The 26,098-nt window shown below is 37.0% G+C and overlaps 3 protein-coding genes across 6 annotated transcripts in view; all 3 read left to right on the top strand.

Moving 5' to 3' along the window:
- LOC133519349 (proteasome inhibitor PI31 subunit) overlaps positions 1-26,098 on the top strand; it is a 495,710-nt gene that overhangs the window by 365,632 nt on the left and 103,980 nt on the right. The gene's annotated exons all lie outside the window — the stretch shown is intronic.
- On the top strand, positions 287-18,237 carry LOC133519347 (uncharacterized). Of its 2 annotated transcripts, none has more exons than XM_061853384.1 (6): positions 287-645; positions 731-847; positions 1,007-1,441; positions 1,992-2,048; positions 13,185-13,312; positions 16,928-18,237. In XM_061853384.1, exons 2-6 carry the CDS (start codon positions 787-789, stop codon positions 17,186-17,188), a joined length of 942 nt encoding a protein of 313 aa, XP_061709368.1. In that variant the 5' UTR covers positions 287-645; positions 731-786; the 3' UTR covers positions 17,189-18,237. The 2 variants fall into 2 exon arrangements, with proteins under 2 accessions (XP_061709368.1, XP_061709367.1); XM_061853383.1 differs by having other exon boundaries at positions 292-645; positions 731-925.
- On the top strand, positions 21,800-26,091 carry LOC133519345 (small ribosomal subunit protein mS31). The gene is made up of 6 exons (XM_061853381.1): positions 21,800-22,011; positions 22,096-22,370; positions 22,738-22,861; positions 23,172-23,363; positions 24,453-24,673; positions 25,793-26,091. The coding sequence occupies exons 1-6, from the start codon at positions 22,001-22,003 to the stop codon at positions 26,050-26,052; spliced, it is 1,083 nt and encodes a 360-aa protein (XP_061709365.1). The 5' UTR covers positions 21,800-22,000; the 3' UTR covers positions 26,053-26,091.

The raw sequence follows: 26,098 nt of genomic DNA, 5'->3' as shown, positions 1-26,098 counted from the left end.
CCAGTACGTAACAATGTTAATTGTTCTAGATATGTCCTAGTTATTATTTTAATGTATTAAGACCTAAGCAAACTTTGTAAGGCATTACAAATGTAATGTTCTTTGTATATTGAGCAAACCTGAGCAGTTGAAGCAAATCCTATGCAAATAGGTAAACAATGCGTCATATTTGTGTGATGAATCAATTAATCTACATTTATGTAGTCCAGGGTTCGTAAGTAAAATACAGCCTTGCACATTTCGCTGAGACGCAAAATTATTACGAGCAACAACAGTTAAAAGGGGATTCGCGGTGGTTTATTTGTATTGTTTGGTTATCAAGCGTCCAGCGTAGTCGAAAGCGTACTATCTCGGCCGCATTCCTCGAGTCGACCGTTGCCGTTCATTCGCTCGCATCGCAGTTTGAATTTGGCGCGCGAACAGTAGCCGTCTCCCGCGCCATTAACTTGACAGCCACAGTGGAACTCGCCCTGCGGACTGCCGCCCGTGCGATGCCCAAAACTTTTAGCTTTATTTTGTTTTTATTTAATTCAGTGGTTCTACCGGACTGGTTTTTATTAAACACGAAGAGACTTTAGTACTTCTAAGTGTAGTTTAAGTGAACAAACAGTGATCTAATGGAATAAACAGTGCTTGATAGTAACGGTATGTATGTTTTTTGTTTTGACTGTCCGACCTCGCGGTTATCGGCGCTGTGCGAAACTTTTTTAACTTGACTTCCTTTGTTTAGGACGCTGCACCCACGCCGGTCGTCGTAAGTTTATAGTACGGCGTACTACGATATTTATGATGTTCGAAGAGAGAAAAGTTAATATCGAGGGTGTACCCTTGAACTCGGCGTCAGCAGGTGCGGCAAACATATTTCTGAATTCTGGCAAAAATACTAAAGCGAAATCCGATGGGACTGTCATTCATCTTAACACAGGTGATTGTCAAATACCTAAGCACGGACAACAAGCCTTTCCTAATTTTTTTTCGCGCCAGTCTAAAACTTTCTTTTTTTTAGAAAAACCAGCGGAGGTCGGCGTACATATAAACACGACACTATCAATAGCGTCTTCTAAGAAAATAAAGCTGCTATTCATACTGAACTTTTTGTTGAGTGTGCTGTGTATGGTAATAAGTAGTTCCATAGCATTTTACTACTGGAATGAGATGATTTCAATGCGAAGACAACTGGAGACTATGAGAGATCAGTTTGTATATCAAAGTGTGAGGGATGGACATCAAAATAATTTTCAGCAGAGTGCATTAACCTCCGTGAGGTCTTATAAACCAGAGAGGGAACCTCGGATGGACTCTAATGTAGATGAGTCTAAACCTAGAAGATATTATGTTGAAGACTTGGGTGAAGATATGTTATTAGTAGACTCAAGCAAGAAGGCAGACAAAAAAGACAAGACTGATGTGCCTGTGTTAGGCTTACCAATATTCCAAAAAGGTATCAATCTAACTTAATATTATAGGTATTTAAAAAAGTCAAGTTGTTCACGGTAAAATTTAATTAGAAAAAATAACTCCGGTATTTTAGTAGTTTTTTTTAATAATCAAAATCTTTGTTTGTATAATACTTTAGACTTTCAACCATTAAATCAGTGCTGTTGGCAAAAAGTTTACATACATACTAGTTAGTTGGGTGAATCAACTTTTTTTGTTTTGTTATCCTGTCCCGTTGTCCAAGGGACAACAGTGGCACAGTTTGTTTGAAGAGACGTTGTATGCCGTTCTATTAACATGCTTAGTAGGGGGCCCATTATGGACATTGGTTATAACGACCACAAAAACGCAAGTTTAATACATTTAAGTACCATAAAATCAGTATTTCAATGAACTTTTGTCCCCTGGACAACTAATCGTAACCATGGCAACGAGTGATGCTAAAAAGTTGATTCTCCCAGTTAGTGCTTCTGGGCATTAAATACTACTAATTTTACTAACATTTAATTGTATGTAAATGAAACAAATGAATTGTTATTTTTATTTCTTTTCAGAACTTCTAGTCGCTCAATTTAATGGTGCTATGAGTGAAACCCACTTGGGATCAAAATGTGAGTAATTAAACTTATCATATGTTATTAAAAAAACAACATCTGGAACTATGGGACTACAGTACTCATAGTACATACAAATGTAAATCTTTTCCCATAGACATTAAGATCTAAATTCATTTAACCACAACATACGTCTCAGACCTGTTTCTTGATTACTCAGTTATTTCTATTTTCCTGCATTTACCATCAATGCAATCATTCATAGACAAACAATTACATAACTCTACAGGTGTATCCAAGCCCCTATTGCAATGCAATATGGTCTATGTTCGCCTAAATTTATCATAGTATGAGTAACATATAAAATGAGAAATATGTAGTTAATATGATAATTTATGTGCCAGGATGTGTGTACAATACAAAGCCTGATTATTTGCATTAATCTCTGTACAATACATTCTAAAATGTGTCTTCTTACGTGGTAAATAAAGTTGAAAGTGTAATGCAACTGAGATGGGCAGCGAAGGAAACAATGAGCAGATGCTTGGAAGCTCATTGCTATAAAGCTGTGACCTAAAGAATTTCATTCTTTATGCAGCTGTTTATTGCAAAGGAACCAACTAGAATTAGACCAAGCTAAGTTGGCAGCAATATTGATAACACGGGCTGTGCAAGTGTTGATTTTATACACCAAAAGGCCAATAGAAAAAAAATGGCGCCAATCTCACCTAGCGTCACAATTTAATCACCAATTTAAGGCGCCAATCTCACCTAGGTACACAATTTAAACACCAATTTAAGATTTATGGTGAGATTCGACCACTCGAAATGAAATAAAATGCTCCTTACTCGCGCATACTAGCGTCGAAAATTGGCATTCATTCGTCCGCAATTCTATCTGATCAGAAAAATCTTAAAATTGAATCGAGTGAGATCGATCGGCGAGCCAGTTTCATTCATCTGATTTTATCAGCCAATTTAATCAGATTGGGCGAAAATTGTCACCGTCTGGACTGGCTTAAACTTTTATGAAATTATGATGATTAAAATAACACTTCCACAGTCTGTGCTAACAAAATCGCTGCCAACTTAGCTTGATCTAACTAGAGGTCTAACTAGAGCCCCAGAACTCAACTCGTTTACCTAAGTTTTTATATGTTTTCCTAGCAAAGCTCGGTCTCCTGTATTCTGTGTAATGCGAGCTAGAGGAGTTAAAAGCAACTATCGCTTCATCGTGGGCTTTTTAATCTTCATACTATATTCCTAATTAAAGCGCCCCATAGCCGCCAAGCGGGCGCCACTGTTATGCACACTCTAATAGTCTATATGAAGGCGCCCGATCGTAAAATCAGACCGATCATAAAGTTCCTGTGTAATGTTTTGACGTTAGTCCAATAGGTTCGTTAGGTTGCTTCAGAAGCCCGAAGAGCAAACTGTCCAGATTTAGGTGGCCTGCGTAGAGGGGCTCCGTCGTCTCAGGAAACGAGAAGATGATATTCACGTATGCCTAGACGTTTAATGATCTGCCTGATTTTTCGATCGGCCGGCAACATAGAGCCCGGTATGCGATGGGCCCAGTATTTAATTAGTTCCACGACAATTAAGTAACCAGACGATGTAATATGAACCTTGGTTTATGTTACACGCCCATTGCAACTACTGGCTAATTTGGATAACAACTTGTTTGGAATACGTATAACTGTTGCTAAAAGATATTTCAGAGTCCAACGAACTCGTCGCCAAAAGCCGCTCCCATACAATCGAAGTTAGGCTCACATGTTAAAACGACATGGTTTAAATTACATGAAACTTCAGAAATTTGGTGTGAACATTTAGGTAACATGTCGTTGCTAAAATAGATATACCTATATTACCTTAGGACAGAAGATTTGTATGTAAAATATTTCGCGCATAATGAATTCATTACTTAGTCAGGTCATAAGTTCTGTCACAAAGATTTAGTGATAAAATAGTTCTAGGTATAGATCCCCTACTATTCATATAGGTATATGGGTTGAAAGTTTATTTAATGCTGAATTGTTAATATAATTTGCTGTTTCAGTTTTGCATAATTATATGTAATATTCGGAAAAAAACGTTATAAAAAATTATGCAATAAATACTCGGCCTGTTCAAGGTGATTTTATACCTATTTATTTATTTTCTTTTTTACATGAATGTATCTTACACAAAACAAAAGCTGTGTCTTATTTATTTCTATAGATATATAATGCATGTGTATTGGACTACCAAAATTGCAACTGTACATGTTTTACCAAACCTACTCGTTGGATGGCAGTAAAAAATAAGTGTGTTATTGAAAAGTACCCTAAGCTGAAGTACAGCCTTGTCGGAAAACTAGATGCTGATGATAAATGAACGTTCTAATAAAGAAGGTTCGAACAAATAAACAAATTACATATTTTATTAATGTGATACTGATTTTTACTCCCTTTTGTAAAGTATCTTCCACAACCCAGCCGCGTATTCGCGTCTAATGACAATACAAATAGTAAATAAAGAAATATTAATATTATAAGCCTATACGGTGTCCCACTACTGGGCAAAGGCCAAGGCCTCCCCCCTCGATTTCCACTCGTCTCGGTTTTGAGCAATCTCCGGCCAGTCGTTCAGATATGCGTCCAGGTCGTCCCGTCTCCGTCTGGGCCTACCCAATCCTCGCCCTTCTTGCGGCACCCATACCGTGGTTATTTTTAGTAAATAAAGACGCGATCTAAATTTATAAACTAATCATATGTATTACGTTTTGATCAGTATAAAACAAGCTTTCAAAGTATGGCTATCTTTTTTCATTAAAAACTTTGTATTACATTTTATCAGTCAAAAGTGTCAAAACCTTTGTGACGGAACTTATGACCTGACTAAGTACATATGATAGGTAAAATCAATTACTCATTTTAAGTTGTTTAATTTCATAAACTACCGTAGACAATTAGACGTAGGTAAGTAAGTAACTAATCTGCAGCCTAAAATCGTGATTGTGCGAAAGACTAAAGACCTACATTTGGATTCTTATCACGTTTGATACGTTTATTGCGTACTAATATGTTTTCATGCGCTTGTTAAAAACATGCTTATATAGCAAACAATCTATTATCATTATCAACAGGAGTTTTCGCGAAATTAGCAACAGCGTGCTCTTTTAATAACATTGAATCATCATATCAGCCTTTTATCGCCCATTGCTGAATAAGCCTCTCTTCCAGTAGGGCTAAGATGGTCGGCTCTTTATCATTTGTCACTATGCCTGTCACGTTCTAAGTATGTAAGTGCGAAAGACGGGCATAGTGACAAGCGATAAAAATGGAACCATGCTTCCACTGCAGTACGCCACTGAACCCGGTTCTAAGCCAATCTCATCCAGAAAAGGCCCGCAATCTTCCGAACCATACAGTGATTTCCATTCCACCCCTATTCATGTACGGCCACAGACTAATTCTTGATCCATGTGCGGTTCAAGCTAAATTAACTCAATATTAACGGTATTCAATGTCCAATGTAAAGTCAACCCTAAATGGCTGACAATAGCATTGCAACACAGCTTTTTGCCGTTGCTGCTAACGGCATAAACCGATACTGACAATGAATGACATGTCCTGCCGTAATGATATTTCACTTGGAATGCTACCTTTAGGTATACATAGTTTGCGTCGTGAATATATAGGTCATACTGAACGAATTTCACTATCGGACCGACTCCGAAATTGCGATGAAAATGCTAGATTACATTTTGACAAATTAGATCTCGATGTTTTCCTATGAGGCTTCCAATTTCTGGGTTGGTCTAATAGCAAAAATCGTTCAATGTGACACATATTCCAAAACAACATGTATAGCAGATATTGGATTATTTTTAAATTTATAGTTATGTAGTTTTTTTCTCAAATGATTAATGATTGCCATTGTTTCTTTTATGCAGCGCTTTTTAATGATACCGTTACTGATTGAACGGGAAGCAACTCGTTTAAAAAGCAATTTTACCGTACTATTTATATAGATCAAATTCATGTAACAGCTCATTCTCTTATCTGGCAGGCGACCGATCGTCCTACATTACCAAACTCGTTATCTCAGAATGTGCTGTTACATAAATTTGAACCTTAATACTATCACGATAGTTGCTTGTTAACGGCATGATAGCTTTGGCACGTGTTTAAGAAGCCTCCTTAAAAGAAACAACGCCTTTTGTTTTACAGATTAGGGTCCGAGGTTTAAAAATAATTTGATTAAATTCGTACTATACTGTAGCGAACTGTACCTATTAACATCTCAAGTTAAATACCGTGGGAGAAATCAGAACACATAAACAAATACATAATTTCATTGTTTTATAAAATATGATAAATAAACAAAATGGTTCAGTCACACTGTTATCATATCACTTGCACAGTACAATGCATCATCGTCTATCCCTCTCAAAACGATAATAACAATGCAATTAAAACAGACTGAATAAAACAGATTAGATAATAGTCTACTAACGATATCCTTGCTTTCTAGTATTAGTACAATGACATCATTCGGGAAAATAACTAAAATTAGAGAAAGCGGATTTTTGTCCTTCATTCCATAGTCGCTAATTAGGTCGGATTAAAAAAACCTGAACGCGAATTTATAGGGTTAAGTATCGATTTTCGATACTTCGCGTTTTTGATAGAACGACTGAATTCATTGCACGATTTGCTGCAATGTCTATAAAGCCCTTCAAAATCGATTTTTTTTATACACTCTAATTCGTATCTGTGGTCGCTGTTTTTTTGCCGACAACCATAGAAAAAATTGACATATGTTTTCCCGAAATTTATTTTGGGGTGCGCCGCATAGTAAACGTTGTTCAGTTAGGTAGTTTTTCGGAATTGATAAGGGGAAGGGGGAGAGGGGGGTGCAAATACATAAATAGCTTTGCTCTGTTATGACCCTTTCTTTACTTACATAGGTAAAACAAATTCTCTTCTGAAATTCTGGTTACACAGAGATGACGCGATCCTTCAATACGGTGGCAGTACCGTATACAGTGCAGTGTTCTCTTTCCAGGTGTCCAACTCCCGACTTTCCTCCCTTCTTACTTGCTCAGTTGACTGACAGTGATGTAAAAAAGAATGTCCTTGCCATCTCATCCAATGCTGTTGGAGTCGATAGTGTTAGCCGGAAAATGATTCTCCCTCTACTCGATTTACTTGTTCCTGTCATTACTCACATCCTGAATTATTCTATCTCCTCTGGTATTTTCCCTTCCCTCTGGAAAGATGCAGACGTTGTTCCCTTACCCAAAAAGTCAAATCCTACCACTTTTTCCGACTATCGTCCTATTTCTATCCTCCCATTCCTTTCAAAGGTCCTTGAGCGCCTTGTACATCACCAGCTTACATCCTTTTTAAACAGGTATGAGCTCATGAATCCTTTACAATCTGGCTTCCGCTCCGGTCACAGTACGGTTACAGCTTTAGTAAAAATTAGCGATGATGTTCGTGCCGGTATGGATAACCGTAAGCTCACCGTACTGACGTTGTTAGACTTCAGCAATGCATTTAACACTGTAGATTTCGATGTTTTACTCAGTTTAATGCGTGCTATTAACATATCTCCCGTGACAATTGGCTGGTTCCGTAGTTATTTGGAATGTCGTCGGCAGCGAGTAAAGGTAGATTCTTCCATTTCTTCTTGGAGCAGCACCCTGGCCGGCGTTCCGCAAGGCGGTGTGCTGTCTCCTCTATTATTTTCCATCTTCATCAACTCCATTACTACTAATATTTCTTCTTCTTACCACCTCTATGCCGACGACCTCCAAATTTACTCTCAATGCGTAATTAACGATCTACCTAAGAGTATCGCCTCCATAAATCGGGACTTGGAACACATTTCCAGTTGGAGCAAACGCTATGGGCTGAAAGTTAATCCGTGTAAGTCGCAAGCTATAATTTTAGGCAGCTCTCAACTCATTTCTCGGATTGACTTTCTTAACTTACCTTTCATAGTGTTTGATGGTGTCCCGGTTCCATTATCGAGCCAGGTAAAAAATCTTGGAGTTATATTTGATCGCACACTGTCTTGGGTACCACAGATAAGTGAGATCAGTAGGAAGATGTTTGCTTCTCTGGGGTCACTTCGCAGGCTTCGTAGCTTCTTGCCGCTCGCTACCAGAATTGCGCTTGCTCAATCTCTTCTTCTCCCTATATTGGATTATGCCGATATTTGCTTTCTTGATCTTACAGAGGACCAGCTAAATAAACTTGAGCGCCTTCAAAACGTCTGTATAAGATTCATATTTGGATTACGCAAATATGACCACGTCTCTGAATTTCGTACCCAGCTCAAGTGGCTCCCTATTCGTCATCGCCGTAACTCTCATATTCTTGTACTTCTTTATAACATTCTTTTCAACCCCTCCACCCCTCTATATCTTAAAAAGCGTTTCAACTATCTTTCCTCGGTCCGCTGTGCGGAGATGCATCTCCTTGCTCTACCACCTTCATCATCAAAATTTTATAGCAACTCTTTTTCTTTTCGTGCTGTTCGGTTGTGGAATGCTTTGCCATTAGACATTAGACGTGCTAAATCCCTTCCCATTTTCAAAAATCTTTTGAAGACTCACTACCTTTCGCTGCCTTAACTTGCCTTTATTTATGATTGTATAATATATAATGTATGTATGTATATATGTATTTATTTTATTAGTATGTAGGTATGTATTATATTGTTTGCGTCTTCATTTTGTTGAATTATATGTATATCGGCACTACCCGTTCAATGTTGTAAGTTCATTGTTTCCTGCTACCCAAAGGTTGTCTGGAAGAGATCGCTTCTTAGCGATAAGACCGCCTGTTGTTACCTAACTTTTACGTGTTTTTTCATTTCCTGTCTATTTTTAAATGTATGGTGCACAATAAAGAATATTTACTTACTTACTTACTTACTTACAGTGTTGGCCGAACGTTACAGTTAATTTTTTATTTTAATATGAAACAAACGGTCATACAAAAAATATTATTACACTTTCTTCTCTTAATCTAGACCTATAGTTTCCATGTTTGTTAAACATATTTTTATATAGAAGCACGAAAAGTACTTATCTTCGTTTAGGTTCAGCTAAATAGTAAGAGGTTACACAGAATTTGAGAAATCAGATTTACAAAACACTCAGTGAAAAGCACAATGTAAAACACGTTCTACGTTTATAACAATTTTTGAATAAGTATGAAGTGTCGACAAACATGACATAATAATACTTATTATATACGCGTTAAGATTTATATGCTACTAGTCTTGAATATTGTTTTCAATGAACTTATGGTACAATTAAATGTCTACATTTTATACAATGTTTTATTATGTAGAGGGCACAAGCTCGTTTAATAAACATATTTTTATAATAGTTAGTTCTACTACATGGAATGGAGAATAAATGCTTGTATCTGGGACGACATCGGCGCTCTTTATTACCTGGAACTCTTATACATATGTCTTCTAACAAGCTAGGGGCATCAATATAACCATTTATTATTTTAAGTAATAAAACAGAATCAACGCAGTCTCTCCGACACTCTAGCGACTGCATTTTATGACGGTTTAAGGAATCCACATCTTTGTATTCAATACCACACTTAAAATCAAGGGATTTTAGGAACTTTTTTTGCAATCTCTCTATCTCTCTTTACGGTTTCATTTCTAACAGTTGATTTTCAACATTTTTAATTCTATTTAACGTTGCCAACACTGCCCGTATATGCGGGACGTATGGCAACTCGTATCTATAGGTATATTCACCCCTCAGAGTACGGTCAGACATAACAAAAACATCCTATATGTAGTTATATTTTAGTTTATCATTTAGATATACAGGAAAACAAACTTGCACACCAGCGGCGGTAGCACGGTCGCATTTTTATCGCCTGTCACGTTCTAACAAGTATATCGGTGCGAAAGTGACAGGTGAAATTGAAAAATTTAGTCGCGCGCGAAGGTGTGATAAATATACATAGGGTTGCCATAATTATTCGGAACGGATACGGGACAGTGGTGTAGTAATGGCGTAACGGGGGGGGGTGTCAAACTAATATTCCCATAACTCTAACTACCATAGGTATAGAAAGAATGTGGTTAAACAGAGATGATTGTAATGTAACCATTTATATACGTATTCTACAACGATATTGATATACGGGACAAATACGGGACGCGATACTTTTATCGGTGACAATACCGTATATACGGGACATATGACAGCCCTACATATATGTATGTATGTATATACTTTATTGTGCATAGAAATAAAAACACAGTTACAGATTAAATTAAATACAACAAAGGCAAACTTATCTCTGTGTGGGATCTCTCCCAGTTAACCTTTAAGGATATGAGTAGAACAGAAGTAACGATGAATGAATGACAAGCAAAAACAAAAATGTAAAATCACTGAAATTAATGAAATGCAAGTTTTTAATGCACATTGATACAATTATACTTAAAAAGAAATATAATCATAAAAGAATGCATACATATATACATTACAAAAACACTCAGTATTTCAAACATTAAATCATTTGGGAGGGAACATGATACTTCCGACTATATATCTCATTTAACATACCTACCGTTGATAACAGAGTGGATTAGTAGATCAAGTACGTTGCGCAGCCATTAAAAAAAATCTCAACAATGATAAACAATATCTGCCGTTAACATGGATGCAATAAAAATGGGTTTATTTGAGGGTGTACTCGAGTTGTGATATCACGTACTTACACTCGAGTACAACGAAATGAGGTCAGTTAGTACATTAGTTCCATAGAAAAAATCCGCAACTCTTGAGTGTAGTTTGCATCTTTTCTTATTTATTTTTTAGGGTTCCGTACCCAAAGGTATAACGGGACCCTATTACTAAGACTCCGCTGTCCGTCTGTCACCAGACTATCTCATGAACCGTGCTGATGAGTTGAAATTTTCACAGATGATGTATTTCTGTTGCCGCTATAACAACAAATACTAAAAAGTACGGCACCCTCGGTGGGCGAGTCCGACTTGCACTTGTCCGGTTTTTTTCTTGATTCTTGATACTTTTGTAAGGAAACTCGGTAAAGTATCTGTATTGTTCATTCGATACGGATAATGCTCAGAAAACATTTTTTTTTGTATCATATATAAATGTTTTCTTTTTGTAAGAATAAGTTTCTTGTTGGTATACAAATATTAGAATCAATATCACAATATAAGTAACTACCGTACGAAAAAGAAACTTCCTACAAAACCGAAGTTTGACAGCGATTCAGGGTCGAATCATGTTCTCCCTTTCTTATGTATGGTACTATCCCTTTCGGCTATTTAGGTGTCAAAATTCATGTTATTATCTTATCTGTGGTCGTACACGCAAAGGGACGTCAAGTTGTGCCAGCCCTGATTGCTCGGAGCAATGCTGAACCGAACGGAACCGAGAATGAATATATCGTTTTATATTATTATTATAGAAATCAGAAAGCTTATATTAAGCGCTACTTGCACCATCCCCCTAACCCGGGGTTAACCGCTAATCCAGTGTCAAATTGTACTGGTAACCATGGTAATGTTTTAACCGGTTAAACTTGGGTTAATGGAGTGGTGCAAGTGGCGGTAAGTTATGTTTTAACAAATTGAATTAAAAACAATTAATCAAAGTGCTCTACATCGGATCTATGGAGTGTGGAATTAAAAGGAGTAAAATCTCTTATGGTAGAACTGTTGCAAAAGTGTCCAGCTGTCAGCTATAAATAATAGTTCCAAATCTCTCCAGGTAGCGCTAGAGTAGCTAAGAACCTAGGCGTTATTGACGGAGTGAAGTGCGCTGTCTATCATTTGTTTTTTTTTACAAGTATTCTAGGTATTGTAGCGCCACCTATTTAAGGTTTTTTTATGACACTTTTTGGTACATGGAGATTCCATTCCTTACCTCCACCTTCCATAATCGGATCCCTTTGTTTGACATAATTTTTGAAATTCATAATGTAATGATAGTCAGATTAACATTAGTCATAACTCTGAAACCGTTAACTTCTCAGGATTTTCGTAAGGTTGTCCTATAGTTAGGTTAGGTTAGGTTTGTTTTATGGCAATCCTAAAAAGTTATGCGTTTCTGAGAAAAACCGAATTATGACTAACGAAAATGCGGATAAACAATACATTATGACTTAAAACTTTATGGGAAACAGAGACCCGCTCTACATATATAAGGATATGTAGCCTCATATCTCATTTTATGTAGTTTTAGGTACCTGCCTAACCCTAACATAATATTCCCATTTCTCATTGTTTGAAGTTTGACTAATAAACCACAAAACCAATCTGGTAAATACCAGACATTGACAAACAATTTAGGTAGGAACATACTGTCATCATTATTTCACATTACCACACTAGAATCTCAATTTGGACCCACTAAGTCGTTGCCTTACCCATGACCAAGTAAATTGATCTTATTAATATGTTTCCTGAACGCCTTTTGGTTGAGTATTAAGCATCGTTACCTGCCCACCTACTACCAAACATGGCTATTGTTATTGCAAGCTTGCCTAAATGGAAATCAGGCCGTAAATCGGCAAACGTACCTACATAAGTATTGTAACAAAATAAGTATTTTTAACAAAAAAGTTTTTATTTCTAATACGCGCTGTTGTCACAGACGTCTACTATGAGTCCATAGTACTCAGTGTGGAATAAAAGGAGGAAAATCTCTATGTATGAAAAGTGACCATCAAAAAACATTAAATAGGCGGTGCCACTATACACCGAAATAAAATGTCATAGACCTAGTATTTATATAGATGTGCTATACGCGTGCGCCCGTGAGGGACAAAACATACACAATCCGACTAAATAAAAAACAAATTTTAACATTCCTGATAACATAGCACAAACAACCTACGTAATTTGGTCGGGTTATTTGCTGCCCCTCTCCCTATTTCATTTCTTTATTATTATACATCTATGGTTCATATGGTTGGTTATATTATAATCTATGAGCCTACCTAGCGCCACCGGAGCGATTAGGAACTATAATTTAAATCTGAGAGCTGGTCATTTTTGCAATAGTTCTGCCATAAGAGTTTTTCCTCCTTTTAATTCCACACTCCATAACGAATACTATGTGAAACGCATCTGTGATATTTTAAAATCATTACTGAATGGCTGTATTTCTTGTTACAGCAATAATTGGTCCGTGGGAGCGTGACGTGAACGTGTCGTCCAAAGACAGCGAGTCCAAGATAGAGCTGCACCCGGACAAAGACTACGTCACGATCAAAGAAAGTGGCCTTTATTTAGTCTATGCTCAAGTAAGTAACTTTGTTAAGAAACTTTTATGTATACAATGGAGAGAGAGAACTTTCAATGTAGAAATAGAAATAGTTTAGAATTGTAACCTTTTAACCACTTTTACCTTTTAAACGCTTAGAATTTTTCATCGAGCGTACTCCTGTCTCCGCGGAACGAAGTTACACGAAGTTTTGTGGCTCCTTAAGCAATTTGAGGGTAGATGAAAACATTACATGATCAAATAAAAAATTGTATTCGATCTACTTTTCTAGAATACGCATAACCACGTACACGGAGAAGTCTTATCATACCACAGACGGTCAAGACGTGGAGTGTAAAACGTGTAAGTTAAAACAGGGGAAGAACCGCTAAATAAAATGCTGACACTCAGCGATACACTTTAATGCCAAGATAACAGATTCCAGTTACAACCAGTTAAACTTATATTATTACGTACTTAGTAATACATACTTTGTAAGCGTTATTGAATTCAAGCCAAAAACAAAGAAATGTTTGCCTACTTAAAAATACCTATTATATCGTGAACCTTAACAAGCTTTGTGTGTTATTTCACACCGTAAAGTGAACGCTACTTTCTATGCAAAGAGGGTGATGAAATTTTTAGGTAAAATTATCTATTTTTATAGAAGGGGTTCCTAAGTATTTTGTAAGTAGCCAGACCAATTGGAGGGGCCCAACCATTACCCAGACCCACATAAAATTTATGTGTGTCTGTGTGAAACTTCCAATTGGTGTGGCTACTTACATAATGTAATAGTAATACTTCCCTGAGTATCATATATAAAAATCAAGAGTGAGAATATAAGTAAAGTTACAATATTTTTTGGCAGCTTTAAAGTGTCTGGTATTAGTTACCGCCGGCGGAAACGCTCTGGCAATGTTGATTATCAATTTTTTACAATATTTTTTAAAACATACATAAAAATCAGCCATGAGAATTTAAGAAAAGTTAGTCATTTTTAGGGTTCCGTAGCCAAAAGGCATAAAACGGAACCCTTATAGTTTCGCCATGTCCGCCTGTCTGTCTGTCTGTCTGTCTGTCTGTCCGAGGCTTTGCTCCGTGGTCGTTAGTGCTAGAAAGCTGAAATTTGGCATGGATATATAAATCAATAAAGCCGACAAAATCGTACAATAAAATCTAAAAATTTAATTTTTTTTTAGGGTACCTCCCCTACACGTAAAGTGGGGATGAATTTTTTTTTTCGCTTCAACCCTAGAGTGTGGGGTATCGTTGGAAAGGTCTTTCAAAACTAATAGGGGTTTTCAAGAAACATTTTTTGATAAAGTGAATATATTCGGAGATAATCGCTCCGAAAGAAAAAAAAAAATGTGTCCCCCCCTCTAACTTTTGAACCATAGGTCCAAAAAATATGAAAAAAATCGTGGAAGTAGAGCTTAAGAAAGACATTAAATGAAAACTATAGCGGACATGATCAGTTTAGCTGTTTTTGAGTTATCGCAATAAGTTTTCCCTTCATAGTAAAAAGACTTACTTTAATTAGGTACTGATTATGCAAATTTGCCTATTTGTTTAACTCGGGTGAAAGGTACCGTGTCATCCCTTGGTTAACAATTTACTATACTTTAAGCTCCAGTTTAGCTTATTGTGACGGAAGAGTAACTACGGAACCCTACACTGAGCGTGGCCCGACATGCTCTTGGCCGGTTATTTTACTTACGTTTAGCACCTTGTACCGGACAAATGGCCGTCGGGCCAATATAGCAACTATGCAGACATTAAGTAAGGTCTGACGGCTCTAGGATCTTGCTCTATTTATTTTTATCGATTTTTTCAATATTTAGAATTGTTCAAACAGATAACGTTACTGTTTTATATTTTACTATTTTTCAAACGTTTGTTGATATTGCATTAAGCAGTTAATCTTAATGAAAACCAATTTAATGTGTTGTTCGGTAGACCATATTTTTTTCAGTGTAAGATAGTGACTCCATAATTACACACTGGAAAATGTTTGTGGTAAAATTACTAATAAAGGCCCTGGGACAATGCAAAACAGTCACGTCACTGAAAGACAATAACCCCAAACCGCAATGACGCGAAAACAGTACCGTAATAAACGTAATTGTAACAATTATTACAGATATATGCATTAGTAAGCATGTTTGTATATTATTATCTACAAATTGAATATAAATACGGTTAAATTTACCGATGACCATTTAATTTATAAATACCCAATATTTTTACGTAATTTTATATTAATATAATATATATTTTGACGACCGGTTTGGCCTAGTGGGTAGTGACCCTGCCTACGAAGCTGATGGTCCCGGGTTCAAATCCTGGTAAGGGCATTTGTTCGTGTGATGAGCATGGATATTTGTTCCTGAGTCATGGGTGTTTTCTATGTATTTATATATTATATACATATATCGTTGTCTAAGTACCCTCAACACAAGCCTTATTGAGCTTACTGTGGGACTTATTCAATTTGTGTAATAATGTCCTATAAATATTTATTTATTTATTATTAATATAACATGCGTGCAAATAAAACATTTTTGTTACAAGGCCTCCCTTCCTTTACGTTTTAAGATTTTGTTATTTTTTTGGTTCTGTTTTTTTACCAAAAAGCTTGGAAAAAGGAAGCTTGATGTAAATAAGTTTGGGAACCCATTATGTATTTATAGAGTTTTTTTTATTTATTGCAAAGGGAAACAAATAACATATAATTACACATACAGTTTAACAAATTAAGTGAATACAACAGCCAGAACAGTTTCTATTAATAGGTAACACAATTATTGCTCTGAGAAAAACAACATGCACGTATATAACAAGGCAATTACAAGCTAAAATGAATAAAATATTAAAATGTATGAACAATTTATAATGACAACATTCAAGCAAGAGAAAGAAGAAGTATTTTAGACAGATTTACTATATAAAAAGTTAATGCTCATTGATTAGTAATTGGTTTTATTTTATTTTTATTTATTATTATTATTATTTGTTTGCTTGTTTGTTGCTTTCATTGCATATACAAATTTACGGAGATTTAATTGAAACATGTCTGTATGTAAATATTATGAGTTTCAGTCCACTTATAATAACTTATTCTGTGTAGAAATCGTTAAAAAGTTTAAACCCCATTTAATCTTTTAGGGGTGGAATTTTAAAAGATCTTAAGTGTCCTCTATAAAACGCTTAAGTACCATAGGAACTTGATGTTTAAGCCGACAACTGGACGCACGCGGCGCGCGGCGTGTCGTCCAAAATAGGTTCATTCAAGTCTATACATTTTGATCGTGCCGCGCGAACTACCGCCCGCGCCTCCCGCCGCCCGATTTCGCGCGATGCAAACAAAATGTCTTTAATAAACCTATTTTAGACGACAGCGGCGGCGGCTTTCCGCGACGGCCCCGCCCCGCTCGCCGCGGGCGTCCAGTCCACAGCCTTTGCCTTATGACGGCGTTTCCTCACTCGGTTTCATGCTAAGTCGGTACAAAGTTATAATCTGACAAACCAATTTGTCTACAAAAAAAGCGCGAAATTCGCACTTCGCACCTAAATTTTCAAAATCCCGTTTTTATCTACTGCTTGCGTAATTATATCCGAACTTCTAAAACATCGCAATATCGTTCTTCCACAGATAGTGTACTTATCCCGAGCCCCGAACTGCTACTTCGTGTGGGCGCGGCAGTCGTCGCGGCCGCGGCTGCTGTCCACGTGCGCCACGGGCGACAACGCGTCCAACAGGAACCCGCGCGAGGCGCAGATGTCGTGCGCCGTGCAGACGCTGGCGCGCTTCGCGGCCGGCGACACCGTCAACCTGGCGCAGCGCGAGCCGCACCAGATCCTGTGGCTGCGGCCCGGGAACTCCTACTTCGGGTTCGTCAAACTTAGTTCCTAATGTGGCTGTGAATGTGATAGTGTTGGGGCGGCGCAGGCCCCGCGTGTGATAAAATTTTTGAATTCTGATAGACATGAATAATTGCATAATGAGTTATATTAAAAATACTTATGTATGTGCGAAGGAGCTGACAAGGTAACGTTATAACTCAAATATTTAATGTGAATTTGAGTCAGTCATGCCGATAACACATATTGGGCCAACGTAGGCCTATGTAAGGGAAGCAATAATACGTTAGAGGGAGCAAGCAATATTTCCTTCAACCTACGATGGCCCAATATGGATTTGGCGTTACGTCCGTGGGCCACCGACTAAAATCTCACCGTGAAACAGTTTTCAGTAGCGTATTTGCTCGAACCATGTATACAAATTTTTGTTTGGATTTACAGGAATCAGTGGCAACGCCATCTTGTGGAATTATCATAATATGTCTTTACAGGACTTATAATGATGATTTACTGCACTAATGCGGTAATTAACACTTTACGTGCCTATGTTCTAAATATAAAAGGCCATATGTACTGTAATAGGTTGAACGAGACACGTGCGAATAGATTCGCAACTTGTGTCGATTAATTTATCGCCACTCGTTGCGAATTTCCTACTTTTCGCACTTATAGTAAAGTACTGTAATAGTTTCTTCATAGATTTACTAAGAGTAAGGTATTTTGAGTTTTTCTTTTAAACAGTTTGATCATGATTTCGAGTTTTCGACTGGATGAGGATTTTTTAATGCAGAATTGACATATTAAACGAATTATAAATTTAACAGTTTACGACACGCGGGGCTGAACCGACAACAAGATGTGTAAGGAATGGTGCTAAATAGTTTAGTAAACGTGATAACGTCTCAGGACTTTATTTAGTATAAGATATGTAGAATTGTAAGTAAAATTCTCGACTCAAATCGTGCTGAGTACGTGAGGCGAACAAAGTTTTCGAAATGCTGTACAGTGTTGTATAAAATAATAGTAAGTTGTATTGTAATCCTGCAGAATGGTGTAGTTTAAGCGATATTGTTAAAAAAATATACAGAAGTTACAGGTGGCTATAGTATTAAATTTTCTAAAATTATTTAGGCCTCAGACCGTAATCTCTAGCTCCCGTATTAGTCACCTGGCAAAGCAACAATGTCCTTTAAAAAGCAACTGTATCGTCATAGTATTAAGATTCAAATTATGTAATAATATGAACGATTACCTACATTGAGGTGGCCGATCGTCCTACATTACGAAAACATCTTATAAGCTGCTACATAGATTTGAACCTTAATACTATCACGATACAGTTGCTATTACAAGTCCCTAACACGGGAGCCGACCGCTCGCATAAAATAAACAACGGCTTTTGTTGTTTAACAGATTAGGGCCTTAGATGTAAAAATCATTTCAGGAAATCTATACAATAATTTAGACTCAAAATGACTCATAACACTGCCAAGTACCACAGTAAAGTATCTCTACTTTAAATTTAGAGGCATTTGACCTCTCAACTCCCAATAGGTACAGTCAGCTGCGAAATTTCATGGAGAAATGATGAATGAATTCATTGATAAAGTCGCCAAGCACTTTTACGGCTGATGATACGTACGCTGCATAGATAACTAACCCCCACTGCAAACAGGTTTCTACGCGAGGGAGTTAGTTATCTCCGCCACTTACTCAGTGGCGTAGCGTGCCTTGGCGGGGCCCCGTATAAAAATTTGTTTGGGGGTCCTTAGGAAGGGTAAGGATTTCTCACAAAAACGCACGTTGGGGGCCCCCGTGGCCCGAGGGCCCCGTATAATTGATACGGCGGTAGCTACGCCCCTGCGCTTCCTGTACGTCAAGTTTTTAACCATATGTCGATGGTATGTACCTCATTGGTGCTCTTTTTATCTATCATCTAAAGGAGAAAATGCGACCCTACCTACCTTCTACTAGTATTTTAATCATAGAATAAGAATTAAACATAGAGTGCTCACTCCATACATCAGTTTTGGTACCAAAACGCTTATTATTTTCGTAGTCGTCACCTAGCATCGGGTAGCGGAATTTTCAATACTGCTACTTGACAATAGATGTCGCGATGAACGAAAAGTCTAATGTTCAACATTTTTCAGCTAATATTATAACCGGATTAATTGTAACTCTATTTTCAACTCCTTCTGCTTGTAATATTAGTTGTAAATTGTTGAGAAATACATTTTTCGTCAGTCGCGACACTCGAGACATCTAGTGTCAAGTAGGGGTACTGATAATTCCACTACTCGATGCTAGATGTCGACTACGAAAATAAAAAAAAACGTTTTGGAACCAAAAATGATGAATGATGGATGCTTACTTCTTATTTCTATATAATTTTAATGTAGAGAAACTTACACACCCCCCCCCCCCCCCCCCCCCTTTTAGCTTATGTAAGTAGAAGCCTTATACTTTACTCTCCATTTGGACGAAAACTATGTATAGTTGTAGAATATATTACAATGTGCCTTAAATATAGTCAATAGTTTAACAATGAACATATTTTTATATACTTATGGTATAAAACGTGTTGCGTGTTTGCTCGTTTATATGTCAAATACGAAAATGACAGTTCTATTGCCCCAATTTGTCATTTCAGCACAACATTGGTACTAAAGTAAGGACTAAGCACGAAGAACTTAGTACTATGATCCGCCATTTTAGTGGGGCGCACTCCTTTCGGCTTGGCAAAACTTAGGTCCCTATACATGCACGACCACAGATAAGATAATGACTTGAATTTTGACAAACCCAAATGGCCGAAAGGGATATTGCCATACATTAGAAAGGGACAGTTTAATCGTCCCTGAATCGCTGTCAAACTTCGGTTTGTAGGAAGTCTCATTTCTGTAAGGTAGTACTATTATTTATTTGTGCCTTAATGCCGGCCGTCAATGTACCAAATTGTTCGTTCTTAGCGTCCTTACTTTAAATCTGGATGATTGGGTAGTAAATTGACCAATCGGACTGTCATATAGATGTAAAATTATCTCTTAGGTGATAAAGGTGCCATAATATTATGGGATTTAAACTTTTGACATATTTCTTGGAATACAGCAAAATGTGTTTTATTAGCGAGTTCAAAAAATATGTCATAAATTGTTATGACTCATTATTTTTAATGTAGGTATTCAAATGTCACAATGTTATGTGTACTTATAGTTAAGTAATCTATGTTATTTGTACTTATAATTGTGCTTCCAGTTGTACTTTTGTATGTTGTTCATTACTGTATAAACAATTTTTATTAAGTAAATTGATCTCTCGATTTGATTAAAAAAAAATCCCACGCGTTAAGAATATGTAGTCAGTTAAAAATTAGTTTTTAATGGAAATTTTGTAATTTTATATGTAAAACAGTGCACTGGGCCACGAAAATTTTGCTCAATATCGCTACTTCCAGTTTAAACGTATGAAGTGAATATTGTGGTCGTACTTATTTAGTATGTAACAGTGTGATCTGTATTGTTAGCGAACAATCTGTTCTAATAAACATTTATATTTTCAACAAAATGTTTTATTTCTTTCGTCTTATTGAAAATGTGTGTCTCGCTAAGTTTCTTGCCGGTCCCATATTGGGATACACTTGATCCAATTGAGGGATTAAAATTTTCTCGAGTGACATCACTAACATGGACAATTTACGCACACACTTTTGCATTTCATTTTTGGTCGCACTTTTGAAGTTTGACAGTCGTTTTTGTTCATCCTAGTTCTATGTTGTAGATTATAATGTAATGGAATGGTTTAAATGATCAGAAGCTCACTGCAGAATGAAAAATCGATAAGTTAATTATTTACTGTATCTCGCGGCGAGATAGATTACCAGTCTCTCTTTAATTAACGTAGTTAGAAAAAGACGGGTTGTCTATCTCGCCGCGAGATACTATCGCGCTAATCATGTGCTAGGTTTACTGAACTAAGATGCTAACTATTGGGTGTTAAAGCAAATAATGTTAAGTTGAGGGCATGAATAGCCACTGACTTTAAATTCCTGTTGCCACAGCAGTGGGATTCCCCGAATAAGTTTTCCATAAAGTACTAATAGACGGATGTACCGGACCGTGACCTTGATCCGGTCCATATATCTTTTTCTCGCTTTCACCCATACTACTCATAGCTGCGTCTTAGCGTGCAAAAGTTCTCGACGACTACAGTGCGACATGTAAAAGTATAAATTAAATGAGGGCGTCACTTTCTTAGTAAATGTCACGTTTTTGAAGTATACTGCTTAAACCGCAGCCAAATAACACTAGACCCTACTCACTCATAGTGTTGTGTTCCTGCCGGTGAGTAAGGTTGCCAGAGCTCAACGAGGGTGCGGAATGTTAGGGTAGGGCTCGGCAACGCGCATGTAATTCCTCTGGAGTTGCAGGCATACATTAGCCAATGTATGCCTGCAACTCCAGAGGAATTACATGCGCGTTGCGGAGACTGCTTACCATCACGTGAGACGTAAACAAGACAGCACTATGAATTTGTAGAGCGACGTCCCGTTCACACCTGTCATTCCTTACGGAATCCGAATGAAAATTCCGTGCGTCTGCGGCCAGGGTTAGTGCCGTGTGTGATGGCTTTTTACTTTAATTTTTTTTTGTCAATCTGGTCAGGCTAAATCTAAGCCATACAGCCTTTTTTTTACCTTAATCTATATAGACGATTAAATGTGGCGTAATGGCGTTGTCAAAACTCCGTCAAACGAAACGTTATAATTCTAACCTCCAAATAAATTTCGAGATTAAACAGTGGGATAAATAATATTTAATAATTTATCGTAAACTCGTTCAAACGTATTGATAAAAGATTTAAAATGTTAACAAGGTATTTGTACATATTTTATTTACCCTTTTGCAGAAGTTCCATATATTTATCAGCGCTATTTTTAATTTATTTCACATATTTCAGACTTCGATTCAAACGGGATTTTAGAGTTATTCTGCGATGTTTATCCGACAAACCCTCCGATGGCGATGGCAAAAAACCTGAACAACAATCAAATTCTGTAGCAAAAAAAGAGAAACAAACCGATTCAAGCACAGACAAAATCCAAGCTCTGTTGAAAAGTATGATGTCTGAGCCTTTATCTAAGGAAGTTGAGTACAGAGCCAACTTTGCTTCGGCCCCAGACGTGAGGCGACAGCGGAAGAATGATGAAATTGAGGTTAAAGAAGAGAAAATAGGTTGGTGTCTCGAATATGAAATTAAATGGTGTTTTTCTATTCGCCTAGCACAAATGGGAATGGGTGTTTTCATATAAATCATTCCCAATTAATGTATGGCGGCGGTCACGTGGGTTCAAATAGGAAAACGCCAATCAAATTCTTAATAGTTTTTAATGTCTGTCTAAAAATTATGCCCACCTAAGATAAATACGTCCCCGGCAGAAGCCCACAAGGCTTGCTACATCCCTATTCTGTATGGTGTTTTCATTCTATGGACTAGGAATGAGCCAGCCCAAGGGTCACTTATCATCTCTAGTCTTTTGAGACCCTAAAAAAGGTTGAGACCATCGCAGCTCCACAGCCTTATTATTTTTTTTGTTTTCAGAGGAGAGCATTACTAAGGCAGCGAGCGATGTTGCACAAGCCATTGGTGGTGACGTAAAGCAAACTGAAGCAGAATTACTATCGAAGGTTTTGGGAAAAATTAATCAAACATCTACCAGTCTTAGGTAATATCCTTTTGTACTGCTGATTTTAATAAGAATATAATAATAAGATAATCCTATAAAATGTTTCAGACAGTTATTATATTTTAGAATAAACATATTGCATTCTTTGGTGTTTGGTCCCTTTGGTTCATAAAATTTAGAGTGTTTCTTCTTATCTTATTAACCACGCTTGAAAAATAACACTTTGTTACCAAATTACTTTGTGAGAAATTATTAAATTATTTCTAGTGTCAAACCGAAACCGGATGTTATGATATTCAATTCCAAAACAGGAGAAACAGTTATTTAAATTTGAAAAATTGCATTTCAGTGACTTGTTGATTGGTATGAAGGTAGACCACTCCAAAGGCGGAGATGAGAGAGCCTCTGTCCAGAGAGAGACCCGAGGAGAGCAAGTGAAGCGGTTTGTCAGGGCTAAAGAAGGGCAAAGGCAGAGCACACAACAAAACAGACCCGAGCAGGATGTGAAGACAGTAAGGCCACCAACCAGGGAAAGAAAGAGGTTAGTATAATAGTCACCAGAATGGGAAACTCATTTTTATCAAGTAGATACAGCGAGCTATACTACAGGTCGGGTAAGTAAGTATTACACTTTGTTTTTATTATTCAATTTTTTTTTTAATTTATTTAGAAACATCAACAATGCAATACAAATAATGTACCACAACAAAATGACCTGGAGGTTCATAAATTATATGTTATGTTAACTGAAATAAATATATATATATAGCTAATGCAAAATTTTAAATCAGGTTCAGACTTTTAGATCAGATTTTTAATTTTTTAATTTTAATTATATTAAGTGCTAAATTTATTAAATATTTTTTCATAAATATATTATTTAGGGTTGGCAGTTATATACGGAAGATATAATGTAAATAGCCTTTATTATTGAAGTTTTCAGTTATAAGAATTACATTAATTTGGATTCACAACTTTGACTTCAACTCGTCCTTTGAATCCGTCCATATATTTATTTCCTTTGCTGTTTGCATTAATTTACCTCCTCCTATTCTACACAAATCATCTGACCATCTAAACTTTTGTGGACCACTCTTTCTTTTATTATATCTAGGGTAAATTTTGTAGCTCCTGACATATTTTTCTGAGGCTATCTAAAATTATGTGTCATGCTAAACATGCTGATGAAATTTAATGAGTTAAAACTGACAATTCAGCACAAATTGACTAATATAACGCTGAAAATGTACGAAAATATGCTGAAAATTGCGATGATAAGGGCATTTGCCTGCTGATACTGTTAGAGGTGGATATTTGTCAGACATTATGTTCCGCATATATTTGCCAACCCTGAATAACAACCTTTAGCCGATGCCTGGTAAGATGGCGCCACTTTGATATTTAACAAATTTAACACGTACCCGTGAAAGAATAAGAATCAAAGTCAAATGGCATTCTAAAAGTTTTAATCATGTGTCGAAGGATAGCAGTGAATTTACTGTGACTACCAAATTTTCTTTGACAATCCACCTCTATTTCAAATTCTCATTGATAATATTAACAGGATATAGATAAGATGAAGATAGTTTATTATTCAGGTATATCTAAGAAAGCATTCATTTCCTTTCAGCATACCCCAACCGACTACAGTAAACATATTCAGCGGAGAACCGCTAAACATCTTCAAAGCGAAAGAAGATAACTCCGGCACAAAACTGCCAGTGTGGGAGAGCCTGAAACAGCGCGAAGTCTCGCTGGCCACGTCGCAGCAGCCGGCCAATTACTTCCAGAAGATGATACTGTGGACGGAGCAGGGGAAAGTTTGGAAGTTCCCTATCAATAATGAACAGGGTTAGTTGATTCCTAATGCGAAAAACACTATCACTCATTTGAACTATTTTTTAAACGATGCAAAGCGAAATCTAGAATATATTATGCTGAAGCGATCAACATCAAAAACAGTGATTTGTTAAGATTTACTTTGTGGAAACCGTTTTCTCTCGAAATGGAATTTCATAGAAAAATTACCTTTATTTCGTTAGATTCGAAAAGCTATTCTTCCATCTTCAAGCCAGGTTTTCAATTTAGACTGGTAGCACAGAATAAATAATAGTACTACCATACAGAAACTTCCTACAAAACCGAAGTTTGATAGCGATTCAGGGATGAATCATGTCCCTTTCTTATGTATGGCACTATCTCTTTCGGCTATTTAGGGTTGTCAAAATTCAAGTCATTTTCTTATCTGTGGTTGTGCACGCTAAGGGACGTCAAGTTTTGCCAACCCTAATAATTGCTCGTAGCAATGCTGAACCGAACGGAGCCGGGAATGCCCGAACTCTACAGTTTCCCCGCACTGCTGGTAGCGGTATATCACTCAATTGTTCATGCGCGCTCGGCACACGACAACCTAAATCTGAGCAGAAAATAAATAAAAAAACAATAGGATAGAATAGATGTTAATTAGGCACAGCGAAAAGAAAACGTCCTAACGACATCTGCAGTGCTCTCGCTCACACAGGCACGCAAAGCAGGCAGGGAACGTTAACTAGTGACGCTTTTGCGTCGACCACGGGGTGATATCGTCGCTGCGTGACGAAACCCCGTTCTTTAAAAAAATAGATTTAAATAATCTGTTTTACAACAAAATAGTCAGAAATTTCCCTTCAACTTTAACCAAAAATATTTGACTTAACGGATAATTCGAAATTTCACTGCTTCAAGCATGACTCGTACTCGCGGCTCGTCGCTCTACTAACTGAGCTATCGAGAGTTACCCGTCGGCAGCGAATATTAGAAATGGAAAGAGGCTATTTTTTTCTCGATTTTTAGGGTTAGTCCCATAGTAAAAGTTGCTCAGTATAACCTATATATTCATCCAGTAAATTATTGCGACTGAATAAACACTTGTATGCAGGTTCCCTCACAATATATTATTATTACTTTCTCATCTTATATCTTATTTCCCAGGCCTAGAAGAAGAAGCAGACGTCCACTTCTCAGAGCACATATTCCTGGACGCGCACCTCGAAGGCTGGTGTCCCCCCAAGGGGCCCATTCGACACTTCATGGAACTCGTCTGTGTCGGCCTCTCGAAGAACCCATTCTACACGGCACAGGAAAAGAAGGACCATATCATGTGGTATAAAGAGTATTTCGAGTCGAAGAAAGATTTGCTTATTGATGTCGGGGCTTGGAATGTTGGGAAGTCGAAGGAGGTTTCAGCGTAGTTATTTATTGAAAATAGTTAATAAAATTAGTTGAAGTTACTTAGCC

This window comes from Cydia pomonella, chromosome 6, assembly GCF_033807575.1.
Source record: "Cydia pomonella isolate Wapato2018A chromosome 6, ilCydPomo1, whole genome shotgun sequence".
In the NCBI taxonomy this organism is placed as follows: domain Eukaryota; kingdom Metazoa; phylum Arthropoda; class Insecta; order Lepidoptera; family Tortricidae; genus Cydia; species Cydia pomonella.
Note: the sequence above shows the minus strand (reverse complement) of the source record. Positions and strands in the feature narration are given on the sequence as shown.

Coding starts and splice junctions, on each gene's coding strand:
- LOC133519345 (XM_061853381.1), top strand. Junction 23,364..24,452: donor CCAACCAGGGAAAGAAAGAG/GTTAGTATAATA, acceptor ATTTCCTTTCAG/CATACCCCAACCGACTACAG. Junction 24,674..25,792: donor CCCTATCAATAATGAACAGG/GTTAGTTGATTC, acceptor CTTATTTCCCAG/GCCTAGAAGAAGAAGCAGAC.
- LOC133519347 (XM_061853383.1), top strand. CDS start 787: ATGATGTTCGAAGAGAGAAAAGTTAATATCGAGGGTGTACCCTTGAAC. Junction 1,442..1,991: donor CTTACCAATATTCCAAAAAG/GTATCAATCTAA, acceptor ATTTCTTTTCAG/AACTTCTAGTCGCTCAATTT. Junction 2,049..13,184: donor AACCCACTTGGGATCAAAAT/GTGAGTAATTAA, acceptor TTCTTGTTACAG/CAATAATTGGTCCGTGGGAG.